Here is a 22,786-nt window from a genome sequence, read left to right as displayed (position 1 = left end):
CTTTGGGTTCTGTTTCCAACTTTGCTTCAGTGCCTCCCCCCCTGGCTGGCATCACCAAGCACTGGGAAGCACCACATCTGCTTCCCCAGCCATCCTGCGAGCTCCATGAGGGTGAGAATCCTGTCTTACTGTCTGTCATCTCCCAGGACCTTATATGGTAAGCTCATAGCACTGAAATTAAGCAGTCCTTTCTGTGCAGTGGTAAGGAGAGCCACTCTTGACTTGGAATGCAAGCTCTCCCACCTACACAGTGTGTCACTTGGGGAAGATAATTATTTATTCATTATCAGTCGTATAATTTAGTCAATAAATCTTTATTTAATCTTTCTCTATATGAACACACACACACACACACACACACACCCGCATTGCCAAATGTTGAGCTAGATATTTAGTCTCTGTGACTCTTTTCTCATCTCCAAAATGGGACTAATAATAATATATATGTCAGAGTTGTTGTGAGAATTAGCATGAGCCAAGGCAGGTAAGATACTTGACACAGTGCTTGGCATACAGTACCCACTCAATAAATATCAGTGATTATCAGTTAATAAAGTCCTTGCTAATCCCCACTTTCAGGAAAGAATGAAACCCAAGGTGGGTCAACAGCTAGTTCATTGCTGGGTACTGTTCATCAGACCTTTCATGCCAGCATGAGCTATGGGATTTCTGTTCCTGAAGTGTGCCATTCACTGTTCCATCCCCATGAGTGCAGGGGGGGAATGGATGAGATAAAAAGTACATCCTCAATTGTCATGAAATAAGTTTCAGTCCTTTAAATTTACTTTGATTCTCAAATAAAATTCTATTATTAAAAACAGTTCAGCTTCAGTGATTTAAAAATAAAGAACAAGGAAACTTTTTTTTTCTCTAGATTTGTCATGCTATGACAGCAGTACATGATACTAATCCTGTCGTGGTGAGAGAGAGAGAGTATTGGGGGTATGTTTGGATCAACCCTCTCTGTATGGCCTCGCAGTAACTGTGAATGAATACTTCCTGACACCATTTTTCTAGGCCCTTTATCTACCTTTTGGAGAGATGTTCAACATCGATTACCTTATTTGGGTCTATCATGTGCTAAAAAGTGCTGAAATAGCAATTTGATGACCTATAAGTATCTCTTAGTGATAAAATACTAGGAATTGAAAATATTGATAAAAAGAGTTTTGAGAGAGAAAGTTGGACAATTCTGAAGCCTATTAACTTCCCAAAACTTCTATGAGCAGAAATTTTTACTGTTGGTAAAAGTGGTACCCCCTAAGGTCTCCCTACAACTGATATCCTCACCCCTAATAATCTCTTAAGTCCTCATCCTCATGCACCTCCATGCTAGCTAATGCCACATTTGTACAAATTAACTTTGTTTTAAAATAGTTTTACACAAAAAAAATAAAATAGTTTTAGATTTGTAGAAAAGTTGCAAAGACAGTACAGAAAGTTCTTATATACCCCCTACTTGGTTTCTCCTGTTGTTCATCTCCAGTGTAAATTTAATAAATTTGTTACAATCAAGGAACAGAGCACTGGTGCATTACTGTTAACCAAATTTCATTTTTTTTTTTAAGATTTCACTCATTTTTTTCAAATGCCCTTTTTCTTTGTTGTTTCAGGATTCCATTCAGAATACCACATTGCATTTATTTATCTCCTTAGCCTTCTCTGGTCTCTGTTGGTTTCTTAGACTTTCCTTGTTTTTAATTACCTTGACAGTTTTGAGGTACATTGGTCAAGAAATTTATAAATGTCCCTTAATTTGGTCTAGTCTGATGTTTTTCTCATGACTACAGTGGGGGTTATCGTTTTTTGTTTTTTTTTTTTTTTAAGATTTTATTTATTTAATCATGAGAGAGAGAGAGAGAGGCAGAGACACAGGCAGAGGGAGAAGCAGGCTCCATGCAGGGAGCCTGATGTAGGACTCCATCCCAGGTCTCCAGGATCATGCCCTGGGCTGAAGGCGGCGCTAAACCGCTGAGCTATCTGGGCTGCCCGGTTTATCGGTTTTGAAGTATGATTCTCATCCATCATATCAAGGGTACATGTTATCAACATGGCTTACTACTGATGAAATTAGTCAAGATCACTTAGCTGAGGTAGTGTTTGTCAATTTTCTCCTCTGCAAAGTCAGCTCCTCCTCCTCATTATGTTGTAGCCTCTGGAAGGAAGTCACAATATGTAATCCACATTTAAAGAATGGAGAGGGATCCCTGGGTGGCGCAGCGGTTTGGCGCCTGCCTTCAGTCATATAATTTAAATTAATTTTTGTGTAACTATCATAATATCATAAATAAATATCATAAATAAATAAATAAAGAATGGAGAGTTCAGCTCCACTTCATCTTCAAGATGGAGAGTTTATATAAATTATTTGTAATTCTTCTGTACAAATTTGTCTGTTTCCCCCATATTTATTTAATTATTCAATATGTTAGTATATTTTAATCATTCAGTGTTTATATCAGTGTGATATTGTCTATATCAGTATTCAATATTTATCTCTATCAATATTGTGTGTATTTATTTTATACTTCAGATTATCATCTAATACTACATTATTTATTTTGCTGCTCAAATTGTTCCAGCTTTGGCTGTTGGGACTCTTTCAGTTGACTGCTGTGTGACTGACATATTCCCATAAGTATGTTTTTTGAGGACTTGCTTACTTTCTGGCACTGTAATATGCTCAGGCTCATAGAGTATTTTCCTTGCCCTGGCCCTGGAAGCAGCCCTTTCAGTAGAGATCGGATTCTTTTCTTTGAAGAGCACTATTAGAAACCAAGAGCTGAGTGCCAGCATGCTCAACTGGAGCATTGTTGCTTCTAGGCTTTCTGAACAAACAGAACTAGGAAATACATATGTGTATACAGAGCTGTATGTACACACATATCTTTTTTTTATTAATTAATTAATTTATTTATGATAGTCACACAGAGAGAGAGAGAGAGGCAGGCTCCATGCACCGGGAGCCCAACGTGGGACTTGATCCCAGGCCTCCAGGATCGCGCCCGGGCCAAAGGCAGGCGCTAAACCGCTGAACCACCCAGGGATCCCTGTACACACATATCTATCTTTCATCTATGTATCTTTATCTGTTTGACCAAATACAGTCCATTATGACATTTCCAACTCTAATATGGTGCCATATGGATTATTCTGGCTATCCCCTTGCTTATCGATAAGCTCCCTTTCCAGCAGTAAGAAACCTGGCTCCCAACATCAACTGTCCATTTACTTATTTATTCTATCCCAGCATACATGTATAGCAGTTTCAGAATTGTTAACTCATACTCTCATGTAATGCCATACACCTTGATTTTTCTGTTCCTTTTCTCTTCCTGTCAGTGATCATTCATCTTACCCCCAAAAAGAATTAGATTTGACACAACCCACAGAAAACTCTGATTAGCAAGAAAGTAAGGATCTCCACTAGTGAACTCAAGACAAGGACAGCCAATTGGAAACTCAAGACAAGGACAGCCAATTGGAAACCATTATCCAACCTCATCTGTGATGGTTCATAGCATGAGTTTTTTCTGATCTTGTTGTCTGCTTGGTTCTGTGTCCAGAAATTGTATGTATGTCCCTGTATGTGGTAGCACATATATGAAGACATTGTTTCAGTGGGGGGGGGGGGGGGTCTCATGTAAGTATACGAAATAAAGTCACAGCTTCCCTAAATGCTGTTCTAAAGCTCTGTGGCTTTTAAAGGGGAACGTGGGGCAGCCTGGGTGGCTCAGCAGCTTAGTGCCACCTTCAGCCTGGGGCGTGATCCTGGAGACCCGGGATTGAGTCCCACGTCGGGCTCCCTGCATGGAGCCTACTTCTCCCTCTGTCTGTGTCTCTGCCTCTCTCTCTCTCTCTCATGAATAAATAAATAAAATCTTTTAAAAAAATAAAGGGGAAAGTGGCAGACTTATAATGGAAACCTAAAAACTATAATAGAAATTTAAAAATATAATGATAATATGATGTAAGTGTAATAAATTATAGAAGCACAAAGAAAATAGCCTAGAAGCCATATTTTAAGGAAATAAAGATTAGTTAGCTTGTTTGTTTTTTACTTTCTCATAAGTTTTTGATATTTAGATATAGATGTTTTGTCTAGTACCCTTTTAATGGGTATAAGCTTTGGTAGAGTAAAATCACTCTGAGTAATACTGTAAACATATATTCAGAATGACAGAGTATTATCATAAAATCATTTCTCTTTAATTGCTCTTGTTATAACTGGGCATTCTGGTTAATCTTTGGATATTTAAGGATATTTAGAGGAAAGTTGAAACTACCCTTGCCACCTACTTTTTTTGACAGAGTAGCTATTAGTTTGCATAGAATCAGTACCAGGAGTTCTTTAATTGAGGGTCTTTTTTAAATGATCTTTCTTCTTAAAAATTTGTGAGGTAGAATTCTCTGCCACACAGTGACCAAAATAATTATGTGTGAAAAAAGATTCAAAATATCACATAACTACTTATTATTATAAAAAAATACTATCATATTAGTATTAAAGGTTACTATCATAACCTTTCATATTAAGGAGATTTAATTTTTCTAAGTATCTTTGTCATTTAGTTCTCAGATCTCAAAGGGAAGACCATCCAAACCTATAATTTATTTTATATGATAATTATCTAGCCTCATTTTTAGCTTCTATCGTCGCATTTGCACTGGGACTGCTTAATTGATAAATTTTTGTTTAAGTAAATAATAAAACATGCATATATTCTTACCAGTTGGTGGTGTGGGGAAGTTCTATCAGGTGTGAGCTTGTTTTGGTGGGAAGGCAGACTGAGCTGTATCATTTAAAATGTCACATTAGAAAAGCTCATAGGGTGCTGGGGTGGCTCTTGATTTCAGCTTAAGTCATGATCTCATGGTCCTGGTATCAAGTCCCACATCAGGCTCTGCACTCAACAAGGAATCTGCTTTAGGATACTCTCTTCTTATTCCTATACCCCCCCACACACACACACTCATGCATGTGCACATTCTCTCTCTCTCTGTCTCAAATAAATAAATCTTAAAAAAGAGAAAAGCTAATGACTGTATTTCAAAATACTAAAATATTTAAAGATCTAAAATATTTTAGGGGCACCTGGGTGATTCAGTTGATTAAGCATCCAGCTCTTGGTTACAGTTCAGGTCATGATCTCATGGGTCATGGGATTGAGCCCTGTATCTGGCTCCATGCTCAGCCAGAGTCTGCTTAAAGATCCTCTCCCTCTGCCTCTCCCCCCACTTGTGCACACTCTCTCTGTAAAACTTCTGATGAAGGACAGGTTACTTTTCAAAACATGAAAGTCAATCAAAATTAACCTTTAAAACAGGAAATTTAGACTTTCATCTGTGATTTACCTAGCAATTTGTTCTCATCTACATGTAAGTATGCAAGATTTAGGAGACTTGTGAAAATTTCTTTTGGTAAGTTTCAAACTGATTTTAATGGTAAATTGGTTCAAAAGAAAAATTATAGAAGTTTCAGGAACTGACAGTATCCTTCCTTGGTGTTTGGAAGAGGGAAGAAATTTTATATTTCTGTTCATATTACTCAAAAGCAGATGAAAATCCCCTACATATTCATGGTTTGAGAGAAATACAATGAGGATGCCTGGGTGGCTCAGTGATTGAGCGTCTGCCTTTGGCTCAGGATGTGATCCTGGGGTCCCAGGATCAAGTCCTTTATCGGGTTACTCAGAGGGAGCCTGCTTCTCCCTCTGCCTTTGTCTCTGCCTCTCTCTGTCTCTCATGAATAAGTAAATAAGTAAAATCTTAAGAAAAAAAAAAGAAGTACAATGGCAGTGTGGCCAACTGTGCCAATGTATAGTTCCTAATTCCAAGTGTAGTTTGCTCTACTAACCCAACTCAACAGTAGAGTTGGGTTAGTAGAGTTGGGTTGCTCTACTAACCCAACTCAAAATTACAGATGAATTTATTTATTTTTTCAGCCAGAAAAAAAGGTATATATTGGTCATTGGCACTGGTCCAGGCCCTTTCCAGAGTAGAGATAAAGACTAGAATTATAAATGCATAATAAAGAAAGGTAATGGCAGTTAATTTCTTATGCAGCTATGAATTTAACATTAAGGCTTTAATTCGTCACTCACTCAATCTCCCTATCTGTCACCTAGATAATTACTTTTTGTTTTGTTTATTTTTGTTTTCAGGAGAACAAGTATATTATTCTTCTTCTTCAGTGGTTTGGATCAAAAGCAGAATTTTTATGGAGTGTCAAGGAACTGGATATGTGGCTTGAAAGAAAATGAGTAGTAGATGTATGTTTATGGCCACAGAGATGAATTTGAGATGGAAATTCTCATTCCTGTATCTGTAATAGTCAGCCCTATATATCTTTCACAACATTTAAATTGTTCAAAATTAAGCCCTTCAGCATAAAAATCCCAAAAAAGAAGAAACATTATATATTCAGTTCCTCATTAGATTTGCCTCTTGTTTGCAGAAGGTAGTTGGATAAGAGTGGAAGTGAAGCAAATAAGGATTTTACATTTTAATTCTGGCTTAGTTTCAAAATCAATCTGTCCTAAATTTCTCTCTGCCTATTGTACTTTGGTCAATATGGGCAGAGTAAAGTAGGGAACCATATATGGAAGCAACAGTCACTGCAGAATTTGCATTTCTATCTGAAACTAAAATAGAGGGAAGAACAGAATTTATCATTCTTGTTTGGAAGGAGCTCATAAGAACTTAGGTATTAGTGTATATTGATTGTCTTTTTTCATTCAGTTTAAGATTTTTCTGGTTCTGTTATGTCAAGTGATTTTTGATTGAGATATAGACATTTTTATAGTATGCGATGGGACTCAAAATCTTTTTGTATCCGTTTTTTTTAACTGGCTCTGTCTACTGTATCTCTGGAATTGGAAGGAGGGGTACCTTCTCATTACTGCCAGGTAGAAGTAAAAATCCAGGTTCCCCACTTCTCCTCTGTTGATACCTTATGGTGGAAATGGAGGTGGGGAATGCTCCTCATTACTCTTGGGCGTGGTGGTATTTCCACCAGGTATTTCCTGGTCTCCACTGATACCACAGGATAGAGATGGTCTTGTTTCCACTGGGCAGTGGTTTGATACCACCCCAATATTTATGGGGAGGGAGGAGGAGAGATACCTCATTACTGCTAGGTAGGAATGGAACTCCAGGCTCCCACATGTTCTCTACTGACACTGTGGTAGAGGATGATTCATTACCAGCTGGTAGGCATGAAGGTCCCAACCCCCTGCTTGGTTTGCCCTGACATCTCTGACAGGGGAGTTGGGGCTTCTTGTTACAGCTTCATGAGGGTAGACATCTAGTCTCCCCACTCAGCCTTTGCTGGCATTGATGGTTGTAGTTTCTTTTGTGGTGTCTTACTAGACTAGGGCAGTTATTTGTCTAAAAGTTTTCAATCTTGCTAGGCTGTCCTTTTCTTGCTCTTTTGACTAGAGAGCAGACTTTTGTTGAGGCTTTTTTTGGTCTGTGTCTAATGGTGTTTCCAGGTCGGTGACTGCCTCAGCTACAAGTCTAGTATGAATAAGACAAAAAACAAAACTCAGGGATCTCACCTTCATGTTGTTTCCTGGGTCCTAAAGTCTCTCAGGGTAGTCTGCTTTCTTTTCACTTTGTAGAGTCTTCTTATGCTTCATTTATATATAAAATCCAAGATTCTTAAGTTCTACTTAGCAGGAAGAATAGGAAAACGTAAGTCCACTCCGTCTTCCTGTAAGCAAAAGTCCTTGCCATTCAATTTTTCTTTTGTTTTGTTTTTCCCAATATTTTCTTATGAAAATTTTGAAGATGGAAGAATTATACAGTTAATCACCAGGTGTCCACCCACAGATTCAACACTTAACATTTTGCTATATTTTACTTTACTGTATTTATCCCTCTGCCCATTCTATCTATCTGTCCATTAATTATTATTTTTTTTTGTCCATTAATTATTTTTGATGGACATCAGTACACTTTATCCTAAGAGCATCAGCATGCAAAAAAAAAAAAAGAGCATCAGCATGCATATCATTCATTGGACTTCACTATTTATTTATGTTTTGTAAAGGTAAATTTGATATAAAGTAAAATACATGATATTATAACCATTTGATGAGTTTTGAAAGATCTATCCCTTACTGAGATAACTTGTCACCCCAGTAAGTTCCCTGTAAGCCCCTTATCAGTTAAGTTTTACTTCCATCTCATTTAAAGAAGCAACTACTGTTCTGATTTTCAATTCATCTTGGCTCCTTTAGAACTTGTGTGTAAATAGAACCACATAGTATGTATTCCATTGTGCTTGGCTTTCTTTTTTTTTTACGATTTTATTTATTTATTCATGACAGACACACACACACACAGAGAGATTGAGAGAGAGAGAGAGGAAAGAGAGAGAGGCAGAGACACAGGCAGAGGAAGAAGCAGGCTCCATGCAAGGAGCCCGACGTGGGACTCGATCCCCGGTCTCCAGGATCATACCCCAGGCCGAGGGTGGCGCTAAACCGCTGGGCCACCCGGGCTGCCCACCTTTTTTTTTTTTTTTTTTTTTTTTTTTTTCAGCACAATGTTTTTGAGATACGTTCATGTTGCTGTATGTATTAGCAGGATTTTATCATTGTTATTATTTGCTGAGTGTTATTTCATTGCATGAACAACACCAGAGTTTATCCATTCCAGGCTGCTTACAGTTTTTTGCCATCCCCATTTAATAGTAGGAATAACAAGTCAAAATTGTCTACCATCTGTTTGGAACATAGTGTGAGGCAACTTAGGGTTTGGGGCCTTTCTCTGATTAATAAAATGATTAAGGCACTAAAGATGTTCTGTCATACACAGTACCTACATTTTCTTTTTTTTTTTTTTTTAATTTTTATTTATTTATGATAGTCACACACACAGAGAGAGAGAGATGCAGAGACACAGGCAGAGGGAGAAGCAGGCTCCATGCACCGGGAGCCCAATGTGGGATTCGATCCCGGGTCTCCAGGATCGCGCCCTGGGCCAAAGGCAGGCGCCAAACCGCTGCGCCACCCAGGGATCCCCAGTACCTACATTTTCTATGCCTTTCTTATTGTTAGCAAAAATTATCAGTTTATTGGAAGACAAAAGGTTGTTTTTTGTTTTTTTGTTTTTTTGTTTTTGCAATAGAAGCAAAAGATAGTTTTAGCATTGTAAAAATTAGAATTTAACTTCTTGGCACTAGAGTTTATTTTGTGATGGAGAAACCATGGCTTTAACTATACCATAACTGTAATATTCATTACTGAGAATGCCATACTAGCCTCTGGAGGAACATCCTATTTCAGGAATACTTAGAGTACTCTATTCCTTCACAAAATATTGAGGTAGTTGCTGCAAATGGATTCAGCTGTGTTTCTCAGACCCTTATTTGTCTGGCCCTACCTATTATGTAAGTCTTTTGCTTCTTTTCTATTCTCCCAAAATGACTATCTAAGGGGACTGTAATTTCTGATTGATTGATTTACTGATTGATATTAGGGGAGCTCTACCACCTGGGAAGTGGGACAAAGAAACTTTATGTGAGATTCCAATTAAAGTGGTCGTGCTTGGGATCCCTGGGTGGCGCAGCGGTTTGGCGCCTGCCTTTGGCCCAGGGCGTGACCCTGGAGACCCGGGATCGAATCCCACGTGGGGCTCCCGGTACATGGAGCCTGCTTCTCCCTCTGCCTGTGTCTCTGCCTCTCTCTCTATCTCTCTGTGACTATCATAAATAAATAAAAAAAAATAAAAAAAAAAAATAAAGTGGTCGTGCTTGCTATTCAAGTGCAGGAAGAAACAGATGAAGTTGTTTCAAACTTTTTATTACAGCTTTTCTCTGACTTTATTTTTCTTCATACAGTTGATGGACTGGACAAAGCTTCTATAGCAAATTCGGATGGCCCAACAGCAGGATCCCAGACACCTCCCTTCAAGAGGAAGGGGAAACTCTCTACCATCGGTAAAATCTTTAAGCCTTGGAAATGGAGGAAAAAGAAGACCAGTGACAAATTTAGAGAAACCTCAGCAGGTATTAATATCATAACTTTGCTAGAAGATAAGTTGTTAAAATTTTTAGAAAATAAAAAATTGTGCCTTGTAGGGTATTTTTTTCTTTCTCAGAAAAAAAGTCCATATTTGAAATGAAATTAGTTAATTTCGGGATAAAACAACTTAGAGTTCTGATTTGCCTCCTTTTCCACTCACTGACTTTCTAAAATATTCTTGTTTTTAAATACATAGTTGTAAATTCATACAGAAAACTAATGTGGAGGACGAGGAAGGTGAAGGAAATTGAAATAGAAAATTAGAAGGGGAAATGTTATTTGTCAGCATTGTAGCTGAAATATCCATTTACACACACACACACACACACACACTATTATCTACCTATCTACTTAGTTCTAGTAGCACAATGCTATTTGTTAATTTTTTAAAAAATTTAATTTCTTTTTTGAATGTGTTTGTTCTGTGGGCAAAACGTAAATGACTGTTCGAAAGAAAAGTATTGCTATGTTTTATTGTTAAATTTAAAATTTCCATCATGCCTTTAGGACAAATAAATAATTTCTGTCCTAAGGGAATCATAACACTATTGGTGTGAAAATTTTTTATTATTATTTTGTGGACTTGTTAAACTTAAAGGATTACATTATTTAGTTATTTAGTACCTTTCATATTACTCATGGAAGAAATTGGCTTTAAATCTCAGGCCAGAATTAAGCCCAATTTAAACAAGTGTCTGCTATCAGTGGTGTTACCTTTAAGGTAGAAAAGCATTTATCTCTTGATATAAGTTCAATATTCTCCATTCTTATTGTCTAATACAATTGTTGCATCAGATTTCCTCATTGCACCAAGGTTAATATTATCAGTATATGTGCAGGGTCAGAGAGCATTTCTTACTAGTCTGTGCTGACATAAGAGCTGGCCTTTAGTTCTAAAGCTGTGGAATAAAATAGAAAATACCTCAAATAGCACAAAGGTGTGGAATAGGAACACCAAAGCTTCCTAACGAAATTGCCTCTGATGCATTTGCAGCTATATGACTTCTTTGAGCATTTATATTTATAAAAGAAATAATAATAAAAAAAAGAAATAATGATACTATATTGGGAATTTGTTTCAAAATCCTGGAGGCAGGGCAAGCGTAGATGAAAGAAGATAGGCCACAAGTTGGTAATTGCTTAAGCTTGGCGATGGGCACATAGGATTTATTATTCTCATCTCTCTACGTGGAAGTATTGGAAAATTTCTATAATGAAAGGATAGGGGGGAAAAAGAGACTTGGCTTAGGGGGAAATATCAATAGCTTGATTATTACATTTACTGTAATGTAATTGGCTTCTTGGAGTAGGAAGCAGTGGGAAGTGGACAGAGTGCTGAGCTGAGTGAGGACATCGGTGTTCTGGTAGTGTCCTTGCTACTCAGGTGCCATGTCACCCTGAGCAAGTCAGATCAGAGTTCAGTGAGTTGAATTCTAAGGTGCTTTCAGTTCCAGATTCTTGACTTCTTCTAATCCCTGGTTGAGCATCTTGTTCTTCCTTGGTCTTCAGTTGTGAACAGAACCACACTGGTCTTCTTAAGTGTCCCCCTCTGTGTTTCCCTACACATTGAGAGAATCTGGCCCTTCGGGTTACCATGACTACCCAAGATGGGAGAAGGGCTCAGATAGTGCCAGTTAGAAGGTATTGAGAAGGGAGGATGGAAGTCCCTTCATTTGTCTAGCTCCTTTGCTTGAATCTAGGCGACTAATTTCTCTCTCCCTAATGTAGACAAGACAGCCACAAAGAAATTCTCCTTCACTTTTCCTTGTCATCTCTTTTTAATTTTAACAGTAGGGAGGTTGTAACCCTGAATATTTAAGAAAAGTCATTTTTAACAGCAGTAAGTGTTATTTCATGTTATCTCATATTTGTTGAGGAAAGCTTGGCTTTCCTGTAACCCTGAATATTTAAGAAAAGTCATTTTTAACAGCAGTAAGTGTTATTTCATGTTATCTCATATTTGTTGAGGAAAGCCTGGCCATCTTTTTATTCTGTTTTCTTTTCAGATTCACACAGGATTTTATATAAAGTTTAGTTTCAGGAGTTATTTGTAGATGACTATATTCCTAGTTCCTAAAGACTACATTAAAACCTTAAAACCCAACTACATTAAAAACCTGAAAAATCTATTAGATATTTGTTTTCTTTGCATCAAAATTGTGATGTAACAGAATAAAAACAAGCCAAGTAGATATGTTAACAATTCTTTGTGTATTTATCTGCTGCATTTGTGTCATTTCTTTCTAAAACCCATATTAATGAACTTCATAAGATGTTATCAAGGTTCCCATTATAAAGTATTTTGTTGTTACCTTATCTGTATGCTTATTTTAAGGCTTAAATTTCTGCTGAGATTTATGAAGTGTATCAGTAAGGCCTAAAATAAAGGAAGGCACAAAATGGAATAAGAAATGTTTAATCGCATTGAGGAAAGATGTCTCATCTAGAGGAAAACAGATGCATTTGGAAATAACTAAGAGAAAGGTGTTTTCTTACTTAATAAATTGTCTCATACAGTGAACTCGTGTTGTCTGGTTATGACCAAAGCCATGTGCTGTCTGGCAAACTATAAAGTACACCTTAGACACGTCCCACAATATGTTAGGATCTGAAAGAAGATGCATTTCTTCCAAGAGAAATAAATCTTCTGTTTTTCCTTCTCCTAAACTCCTGGCATTATAGTCACATGGATATGAATCTTACTATGTTCCACTACATAGTGATTAATACTGCTTCTCCTAGTCTGGATTTATGTTTTATGAGTTTTTATTGGTAACAGATAGGATACAACACTGATTTATTAATGCCATTATAATAAATGCTATTGTAATCATATATTTACCATGATAGTTGTAGTTAAGCAGGGTCCTAGTCGGTGGGTGCAACATGTGACTCTTGATCTCGAGGTGTGAATTTGAGCCCCACATTAAATATAGAGATTACTTAAAAACAAAAATCTAAAACGAGAGAGAGAGAGAGAGAGAGAAGTGTCCTGTCCTCTGCCTGCTTTGGTGGTCCTTGAGTCAACTATATTTTGGAAGGCCATCTTGTCCTATAAGGCAGGATGAACCTAGGCCCCGACTTCAAGTTCTCTGGCCTTGTTTTAAAGTGGAAAGTTACCTGTCTCTTCAACTCTGTATAGGCTGGTCCACAGGCTGTTGGGCAGGAGAGCATCTTCTTTGCATCTACTTTCCCTCACTGCCCCTTTTCTTTACTTTTCATCTCCTGAGCAACAAGACCCTTCCCTGGTCCCACCTTTGCTCTTGTTATATCCCTTCCGTATCTTTAGAACTCAAAATGTCATTTACACCTCTTTTCCTACATAATTATTTCTTCCTTTTTTTTTTTTTTCCTTTCTTTTTAGGGGATGGTGCGCATGTAGTGGCTGAGGCTCCTCTCTCTGGATCTTTAAATATGCTTCCATCTCCCCAAAGCTAAGAATACAAACAAATCCCCTGTCTAAACACACGTTCTTCTAACTGCTACGGATTCTGTTGGTGTTGCCATTAAGACCAAACGTCTTGAAAATTCAGCCTGTATCACTGCTTCTACTTCCTCTCCACACTATCATTCCTTTCCCTCTGCCATCTGGCCCTGCATCCAGCACTCCACTAATGACACTCTAAGCCTCCCAATCAGGAAATTCAGTGTCACTCTCTCATTTTCATCCATCCTAACCTCTGTAGCATTTGCCATCGCTGGTTAATCTTCCCTTCATTTGCAAAAGATGTCATTATCTTGGTTGTCTTTGACTTTTCTTTTTGCCTTTTGCTTCCTCTCTCCCCCTTCTCCTCTCCCCTAAACCTTTGAGGGAGTTTGCTACATGTCTTAGCCCTCCCCTTTCTTTGACTGTGCTCTTCCTCATCAGGCCATCTCTTCTCAGTACCCATATCTCTCAAACTAAGTCTCCATCCAAGACCTAGGCACATCTACCCATGCATTTGATGGCTAGCAATGCCTGAGAATGCATATTAAATCCATTCCTAACATCGACATATATCTGCACTGAAAATATGATGCATGCAAGTACTGTTTTGGAGCTGGGGATTCTGGAGCGAATGGGCGAGCAAGGTTCCTGCCCTCCTGGAGCTTTGATTCTAGAGACATAGATGCTATGAATGAGTACAGAGTGAGAGAAGTGGAAGTGGAAAAATACTATGTAGAAAATCTATTCCAAAGCAAAACAGATCCCTTGCCAATCCCAGCTATCTGTGCTGTTGCAGACATGGCTTGCTTTGGCATCCAGACTTTGAACCGTGGAATCCTTTGACTCTTCCTTCTCTCATACCATCTTCTACATTCCATTAGTTCCTAAAACCTTTCATGTGTTTTCTCCTGGTGCAGGGTCTCTAACATTAGCCTTTCCTCTCTATCCCCATTATCTGGTCCTTATCACTCTATTATTGCAGGTAGCCTCTTTGTTATGTTTAGGTATTAGCTGTACCAACTATAGAAAGCTATAGAATTCTAGAGAAGATAGGGAGAGGCAAGGTTCTGGTAGTAAATCTTCCCACAGTGGAACCTGACCCAGCTGGTGAGGCTGACAGAGAAGGTTCAGGATGCCAGGAGCTGTCAGGAACACCAGAGTAACCAAGATGACAACTTTCCAAGTCTCAGGCCAGGCAAAAAGAATGATAGGTATTACACTCCAAAATGGCATGCGTTCCACCCAATAAGGTAGATAGAATATCAGAGCATCCAGGTGAGTGGGAGTGGGAAATCCAGGTAAACCTTAGTAACCAGAGTGTTTTAAGTTACTTAGGTAGTAGTACTCATGGGCAGATGGTACCTGGTATAGGAATCAGAAAGATACAAACAGAGTCCTCATCCTTTTTTTTTTTTTTTTTTTTTTTTTTTTTTTAAAAGGAACCGGGGAACAGAGTTAGCAACTAGGACAGGAAGTTACCAAAGGATTCAGGACAGAAATTACTGTATAAATATAAATTACATACAGTAATATAAATTACTGTAGAACATAGAGGATGGGGTTTTGGGGAGTGATTCCCTCAAACCACAAACTTCAGGTGCTAAAACTCTTTTGTTAGAATGGTACAGCCCAACAGCTAGGTGACTGGAAAGAATAAGGATTATTGGGAATTTGGGGGAATTGATAGGCAAACTACCCATTTCTACCCTTTCTCCTCTAGCTCGTCTTGGATACCACCATGAGAGAATCTCCTCAGGTGGAACTTCAGTCCTGTCAGTTCTTGCTTAAAAAGTATGACTTGACCCTACATTGTTTACTAAGTGAATTCCAGACTCTTTAGCTCTCCTCACTGTAACCCGAATTGACCTTTCCTGTCATTTTTCTCAGTCAGTTACATTGCATTTCAGTCACACAGAGTCACTTAATGAGCAAGCCCCTAGGCCTTCTTGTCCCCAAGTCTTTCTGCCTTTCTTCTTTCTTCCTGCACTGAGGACCTTCTTCTCGCAGCTACACCTAGGAAAATCCTATGTCATGCAAGGGGTGTGAGATGTGACATGTCTCTTCTTTCCTGAAGGTATTCTTTTTTAAGTAGGCTCCATGCCCAGCATGGAGCCCAGTGTGGGGCTTGAACTCATGATCCTGAGATCAAGACCTGAGCTGAGGGGCACTGGGTGGCTCAGTCGATTAAGCTAAGTGTGTCTGCCTTTGGCTTAGGTCATGATCTCTAGGTCCTGGGGTTGAGCCCTGCATCAGGCTTCCTGCTCAGCCAGGAGCCTGCTTCTCTCTCTCTCTCTCTCTGTCTTTCTCTCTCTCCCTTTCCCCTCCCTACTGCTTGTTCTCTCTCTCTCTCTCAAATACATAAATAAAATCTTTAAAAGATCTTAAAAAAAAACTTTTTAAAAGATCTGAGCTGAGGTCAATAGTCAGACATTCAGCTGATGGAGGTCCCTAGGCACCCCTTCCCTGAAGATATTCTTAGCCTTGATTCTGTATCAGCCAAGTAGGAACCTCCCCTCCTTTGTTTATAATCCTGTTAAAATATGAATATTTTGACTTTTCTAGTTTATGTGTCTGCCTCTATTTGCAATGTAAAATATTTCGATCAGAGACTGTCTTGTTCAGGTGCTTTATGATTTATACCTGGTATGTAGTCTCTTTTTTTTAAGAGAGAGAGAGAGAGAGAGAGAGATTGTGAGCACGAGCATGGGGAGCAGCAGAGGGAGAGGGTAAGACAGACTCCTAAGCAGACTCCACCCCCAGCAAAGAGCCCAGTGCAGGGCTCTGTCTCACAACCCAGAGATCAAGATCTTTTTTTTTTTTTTTTTTAAGATTTTATTTATTTATTCATGAGAGACAGAGAGAGAGAGAGGCAGAGACACAGGCAGAGGGAGAAGCAGGCTCCATGCAGGGAGCCTGACGTGGGACTCTATCCCGGGTCTCCAAGATCAGGCCCTGGGCTAAAGACTGCAGCGGTAAACCACTGAGCCACCCAGGCTGCCCCCAAGATCAAGATCTGAGCCAAAATCAAGAGTCAGACGTTTCAGCAACAGAGCCACCCAGGCGTCTCCCTAGTAAATACTCTTAGATGTGCTTTGAATTGCTTATTTATTGAATATTCACTATAACTAAAAATACAGCACGGGATGCTTTAAGACTTTGTAAAAGAAATTAAAGATTGAAAAATCATAATGGAAAAGAGAAAGACAGTAAATTAAAATACTAACCAAAAAACATGTATTCACAATTGCAATCATGTACAACTATCAAGAAGCCCATAAAATAATTAGGGAAAATTTCTTTTTCCTATCTTGTGCCCTTATTTTAAAAGTAAGTTATACTTCTAAATAGGAAGAAATTAATCTTCATTATAATCATGACGTTTTTTTGTGTTGTTAGTAAGGCAGAAGGAGTGCCTGTCTCGATTTTTAAATAACATTGTTCCAAGTTATCAGCATTCTAAGAATCAGAGTGATTTGTAGAGAGTCATCTGGTAGAAACTTTAATTTACTGGTACTCTGCATTCCCTAATAATAATAATGTCTAACTTTTATTGAATGATATCATATGCCAGGTTCTGCTCTAAGAACTTTACTCATATTAAATCATTTAATCATTAAACGCTTATGAAGTTTCAGTGCTATTATTATCCTAGTTTTACTGATGAGGACACTAAGGCCAGAAAATTCAAATGACTTGCCTGAGGAGGCATAGCTGGCAGTAGGCAAAGGCAATATCTGAATCCAGGCAATGTGGTGCCACTGCCAGTACTTTTGACCATTATGCTATGTTGTATTTCTAAAAGATAGCTTCATACCCAGATCAGTAGGATTAATCACTGAAAGGTAATCCTACTATGAGAGTTTGCTTCATACACTAGAGTTTTGCTATGAAAAGGATTTGGTCTGAAGAATAATTTTGGTTCTACTTACCTGCCTAAATTTTATGCATATAAACATGGTTGACAAGGGTCAAAATTATGTTTGGTCCTATTAAAGATAGTGTTGTCTGTAACCATATAGGCATAACGTTGCAGCTTGGGATTATTTTCTATATCTAGAAAATAGGGCAGACTTAGAAGATATGCATAAGGGTGATATTTGTTAAAGACTGGTCTGATTGCATTAATAAATGACACCATTTTTATTTCATCTATCATGTTCTACTAAGAATATGGAAGTACTTTTGTGTATCATTCACCCTAACACCATGTTGGAGGAAGAGAAGAGAATCTCTCCCTTTCCCAATTTACTGTAGCAGAAGGAAGTTACATAATCAGCCATAGACCACATAGCACAACCAGGTCCACATAGGGCTCCTTGCTTATACATTAGACAGCACTCATTTGTCTTCTCAACAAATATTTATTGAGCATCCACATCTACTATATGTCAGGCACTGTTACAGACTCTAGTGATATAGCAGGGAATAAAAGAGACAATACTGCCTTCCCCTATGGGGCTTATATTCTCGTACGGATAGGAGGCAGAAAGTTAACCACCAAAGTTAGAAAATGAGAAGAAAAAACAAAGCAAGGAATGGGGAATGTAGGAGCTAAGTTACAATTTAAGATGTGGTGGTCAGAGAAACTTTACTAGGACAACAACATTTGAGCAAATACATGCGGGAGGGAAAGAAGAGCACCCAGGGAGATCCTATTAAGTAATCATGTGTTAGAGCATGCACTTCCTTTTATCTAGCAATGGTTGTCAATACACTGAATGTAATTCATTATAAACTTTATCCAATCTCTTAATGATTAAAATATCTCACATTCATGAACTTTATGGTTGTTAATCTTTATGGCTTTTGCCGGCACCGTGGCTCCAAACAGATCATGTAATTTCACTCTATACAATTCTAGAAGAGAAGCAAGAATTTAGGAAAGGAATTTAACTCTGTAATATAAATGTTTTGTTACATCTTCCTTTCTGAAGTTAGAATTTAGGAGCCAGATTTTGACAGGAGATCAGAAATCCAACTTCATGGAGTCCAATTTTAGAATCCCTCATATGTTGATGTTTTTTGGTGGATCTGGGTATCAAGTCCTGCAGAGAATTCCTTTATAAATTGAAACAATCATGTATGATTGCCTCTGTGGATAAATAGTCCCCAACTTACATGCTAGTGGTGTCTGTGTTACTGATTTTTTAGATTATTTGGAATGACAAGTATGTTCCCAAATTAACTTATAAAATTCAGTTTGATCTGCAATTTACCTGAAGTCGGGTATTATTAAAACTTGTTCAGTTTTAATACAGACAAACACTACTTCCTGAATCTCTAGGAAAATACCTTCTGAATGTTCAATTGAAATTGAGAATTTTGAGATGCCTGGGTGGCTCAGTGGTTGAGCATCTGCCTTTGGCTTAGGGCGTGATCCTGGGGTCCTGGGATCGAGTCCTGCATTGGGCTTTCCACAGGGAGCCTGCCTGTGTTTCTCCACAGGGACCTCTGCCTGTGTTTCTGCCTCTCTCTGTATGTCTCTCATGAATAAATAAATAAATAAATAAAATCTTAAAAAAAAAGAAATTTACAATTTTAGGGCTGTAGAGCACCTTACCAGTCACCTGGGTCAAGGCAGGAATGTCCATTATCTCCAACGAACCTGACATATTGTCGTTCAACTTCTGAACTCCTGATTCCTCGCTCTGGTTGTTGGGGAAATTTTCTTTTACACTGACCTGAAACAAATTCTCTCCAATTTTTCTAGCTATCCCTGGCACTAATAAATATATTTATATCTATTTTCTGATCACAGTGTTACTTGATGGTCCTTCCATCTTTTTTGTAAAGTCCTTTTCATACCCTCAATGTGTTTTCAATTCAGAGATTTTCACCATGGGGCCATACTAAACTGTCTAGATTATTCAGTACATTTTTGTTGAGTACCAGCCCCAAGACAGTGTGTTCTAAGGACACAGCAATGAACAACCCTGACAAGGTCCCTGCTCTCACAGAGTCCACAGGGTACCAGGCTTCATGTTCCCTTTCTTAACCATTGTAATGCCAAGATAGCACCATGAGTTCCCCAAATTTTTTATGATTGCACTACACCAACCACGTTTTTTTTTAATATATTTAGAATTGCATCCAGAATAGGAATTCATCTTGTTATTAAAATTTTAAGAATTTATCTGTAGGAATGGAATATCTTTTGCTCACTTAATGTTCTACATATAGAAAAACAGACAAATCCTCCAAGCTGGGTGATCCATTTTACCCCTTATAACAATGTGCTATATGTCTTTTCTGTGTACCCACTTCTACGTATTTTCCAGTGTATGTCTCCCTCAGTTCTGTGTATTTCGCTGTGTCCAGCTGGGTGTGCTCCCTCCTGACATTGGATCTCCTTGGATCAGATATGTCTCTTTCAAGTTATTAGGATTCCTGTCTCACCACGTGTTGAAGAGTTACTTTCCTGGGTTGACACCTCAGATCTCTTTTAGGAGATCTACTCTTCTGTCTCTGTACCCGTTCATGTTGTGTCCACACTTCTGGGATGCTGTTTTCTCTGAAGGCACCAGAAATCCCTGCTGCTGCTGTGTCTTCTATCCTAGCTGTTGTCTTCCATGGGACCTGATTGTAGACCTTTGTGTGGGTGTTTTCTTCCCTCTCTAATTTAGCTTTAAGATTCTCTTCACTAGGCCAATCCAGTCTCCACCCAGTATATCACCTCTTTTTCCGTGGAATGGGCCTCACAGGCCTAGCAGTACTATACAAATGTTATGGTCCAGAAAACCAGACCTTGATTTGACACCATCAGTTCCAACAGCTACTCACTTTGGATGTCCATTCTTGGTATATCATGATTTCAGCCAGGAAGTTAGAAAACCATACCCGGCCTTCCACACCTTTCTGTTTCCTCCTCAGGAAACAGACTTCTGACTGCATGGGCTATCCAGTTGTTTCTGGGAAAGATAATTATGCCTCTTGTTAAAAATCAGTAGAGTGGGGTTTGAGGAGTCTCAGTAAGTAAGGCCTCCTTTGTGTCCTAAGAGAGATGTTATGAGAAAACTGTTCCTTCTGATGAGCCACCCAGGTCTGTGTGAGGTGTTGTTTTTGAGCACACACATCAGTGAGAGCTCTTCTGTGACCACTGGTTGACTCTTCCTGACCACCCTGCTGAGCCCTCCTTATTCTTTCACACAGCACATTTTTACTGGCCTCCTACCGTGGGCCTAGATGCTCTTCTGTGCTCCAGGGTTATAGCAGTTAACAAAGGGGGAAGTTTCAGGGCTTGTGAACCTTGTCCTTTGGTGTCTTGTGGGTCCCATGCTTCTCAGATGTGTCTTTCCTGCTGCCTGGTCCCAGATCCACATAGCACATCAGCTTTCCCCCTCCCCTCTCTGTGTTACCCGTTTATCTCTTGTCAACCTCTTAACTAGAGTTTTGATACCTCTTTTCTTTCTCAAAACATTTCTCTTTGTGCCTTCCTTAACTCTGCTATTTTTCCATTCCTTGTAGATATCTTTTTTTTTTAAAGATTTTATTTATTTATTCATGAGAGACACAGAGACAGAGAAAGAGGCAGAGACACAGGCAGAGGGAGAAGCAGGCTCCACGCAGGGAGCCCGACGCGGAACTTGATCCCAGGTCTCCAGGATCACGCCCTGGGCCAAAGGTGGCGTCAAACCACCAAGCCACCCGGGCCGCCCATCCTTCTAGATATCTTGTACTTTTTGCAGATCAGAGCCAAGAGCGTTATTCCTCAACTCCTTTTACCTTCACTTTGAGGGGGAAAACTTGTGTATATTTATAGCTTGCCTATTGGTGGCTCCTCTCTAAAGAAAAGTAAAGGTCACAGCCGAAAGATCATGGGAATGGTTTTTGCAGAGTCCAGACCTCATAGCCTCCACGTTACCTATGGCTGTTTTTGGCAGCCCCTTTGGAAACATTTCCTGTAAACTTCCTCCAGGCAAACTGGGGCCCTAAGAATGAAGCATTTCACTGAACACTGGTTTGTACTTGCTATGTCAAACCTTTCGTCCTTTCAGAAGACACAAATAGGTTTTTGATTTTTCCGAAACTTCTCTCTGCCTTGCCTCTCTTTTTGACCATGGCTGTTGGCCAGTGAGCCTATAGTCCACGGGAAAATGTAGCTGCCTTTCCTGACAGCTCTGACGCTGGACTCCTGAGATTTTCTTGGAAGTAGTCGTTGTGTTTGGCTTAGGTTGGAGGCAGATATACAAAGGAGCTACTAAGTAGTTCACTATTACTGCATTTGTGATCATGACTTTCTCAGAAGAGGTCATTTCTTGGTCATTCAGTACTCTGGTATTTTTTACTTTGGGGTGAGTGTGTGTGTGTGTGTGTGTGTGTGTGTGTGTGCAGTTCTGAGAATTTTAATATACATATGTTTTGTTTAACTACCACCATTATCAGGATATGTTACAGTTCCATTGCTCCCCAATCCTCCTGCCCTACCCTTTTACGGTCATATCTTACCTCTTCTCCGTCTCCTCCCCCAGCTCCTAACTGCTGACAACCACTGCTCTGTTCTTCACTATCATTTTGTTGTTGCAAGAATGTCATCGACATTGAAATCATTCAGCATGAAATGTTTTGAGACTGGTTTCCTTCACTTGCCGTTTCACCTTTGAGAGTCATCTGGGATGCTGCATGTATGAGTCACTCTTTCTGATTGTTGGGTAGTATTCTGTGCTATGGATATACCCTGTTTGTGCATTCACCTGTTGAAGGACATAGGTTGTTTCCAATTCTGGGTGATTATGAGTAGAGCTGCTATAAATACATAAAAGTTTTTGTGTGCATGAAAGTCTTCATTTCTCTAGGGAAAATATGTAGGAGTGAGATTGTTTAGTCACACATTGTTAGATGTATGTTTAACTTTATAATTGCCACAGACTATTTTCCAGAGGTTTGCATTCCTACCAGCAACATAAGAAAGTTCCAATTGCTTCATATCCTTGTCAGCACTTGGTATTGTCATTATTATTTTTTTTATTGTGGTAAAAAGATATATCATAAAATGTACTCTCTAAACCATTTTTAAAATTACAGTTCAGAAATGTAAAGTATATTCACATTGTTATAAAACAGATCTCCAGAACTTTTTCATCTTGCAGAAATGAGACTCTATACCTATTGAAAAACTTTCTACTCCCCCTTCCCCACCTCCCGGTAATCACCAATCTACTTTCTATATGTGTGAAGATAACTACGTTAGTGTATTTCATATACATGGGATCATACAGTAGTTATCCTACTATGACTGGTTTATTTCACTCAGCATAAAATATCCTCATGTTTCATTCCTGTTGAAGCATGTGTCAGCATTCCTTTCTTTTTATGATTGTATAGTATTTTA

At 38.8% G+C, this 22,786-nt stretch overlaps 1 protein-coding gene across 10 annotated transcripts in view; it reads left to right on the top strand.

The window, feature by feature from the left end:
* Window positions 1-22,786, top strand: part of PHACTR2 (phosphatase and actin regulator 2) — a 261,570-nt gene that overhangs the window by 158,133 nt on the left and 80,651 nt on the right. For all 10 annotated transcript variants that reach the window (XM_072719391.1, XM_072719419.1, XM_072719407.1 and 7 more), the window contains exon 2: window positions 9,848-10,015. In XM_072719391.1, the coding sequence (XP_072575492.1) occupies window positions 9,848-10,015 (168 nt within the window). The remainder of the gene's footprint in view (window positions 1-9,847; window positions 10,016-22,786) is intronic.

This window comes from Vulpes vulpes, chromosome 1 (genome assembly GCF_048418805.1).
Source record: "Vulpes vulpes isolate BD-2025 chromosome 1, VulVul3, whole genome shotgun sequence".
In the NCBI taxonomy this organism is placed as follows: domain Eukaryota; kingdom Metazoa; phylum Chordata; class Mammalia; order Carnivora; family Canidae; genus Vulpes; species Vulpes vulpes.
Note: the sequence above shows the minus strand (reverse complement) of the source record. Positions and strands in the feature narration are given on the sequence as shown.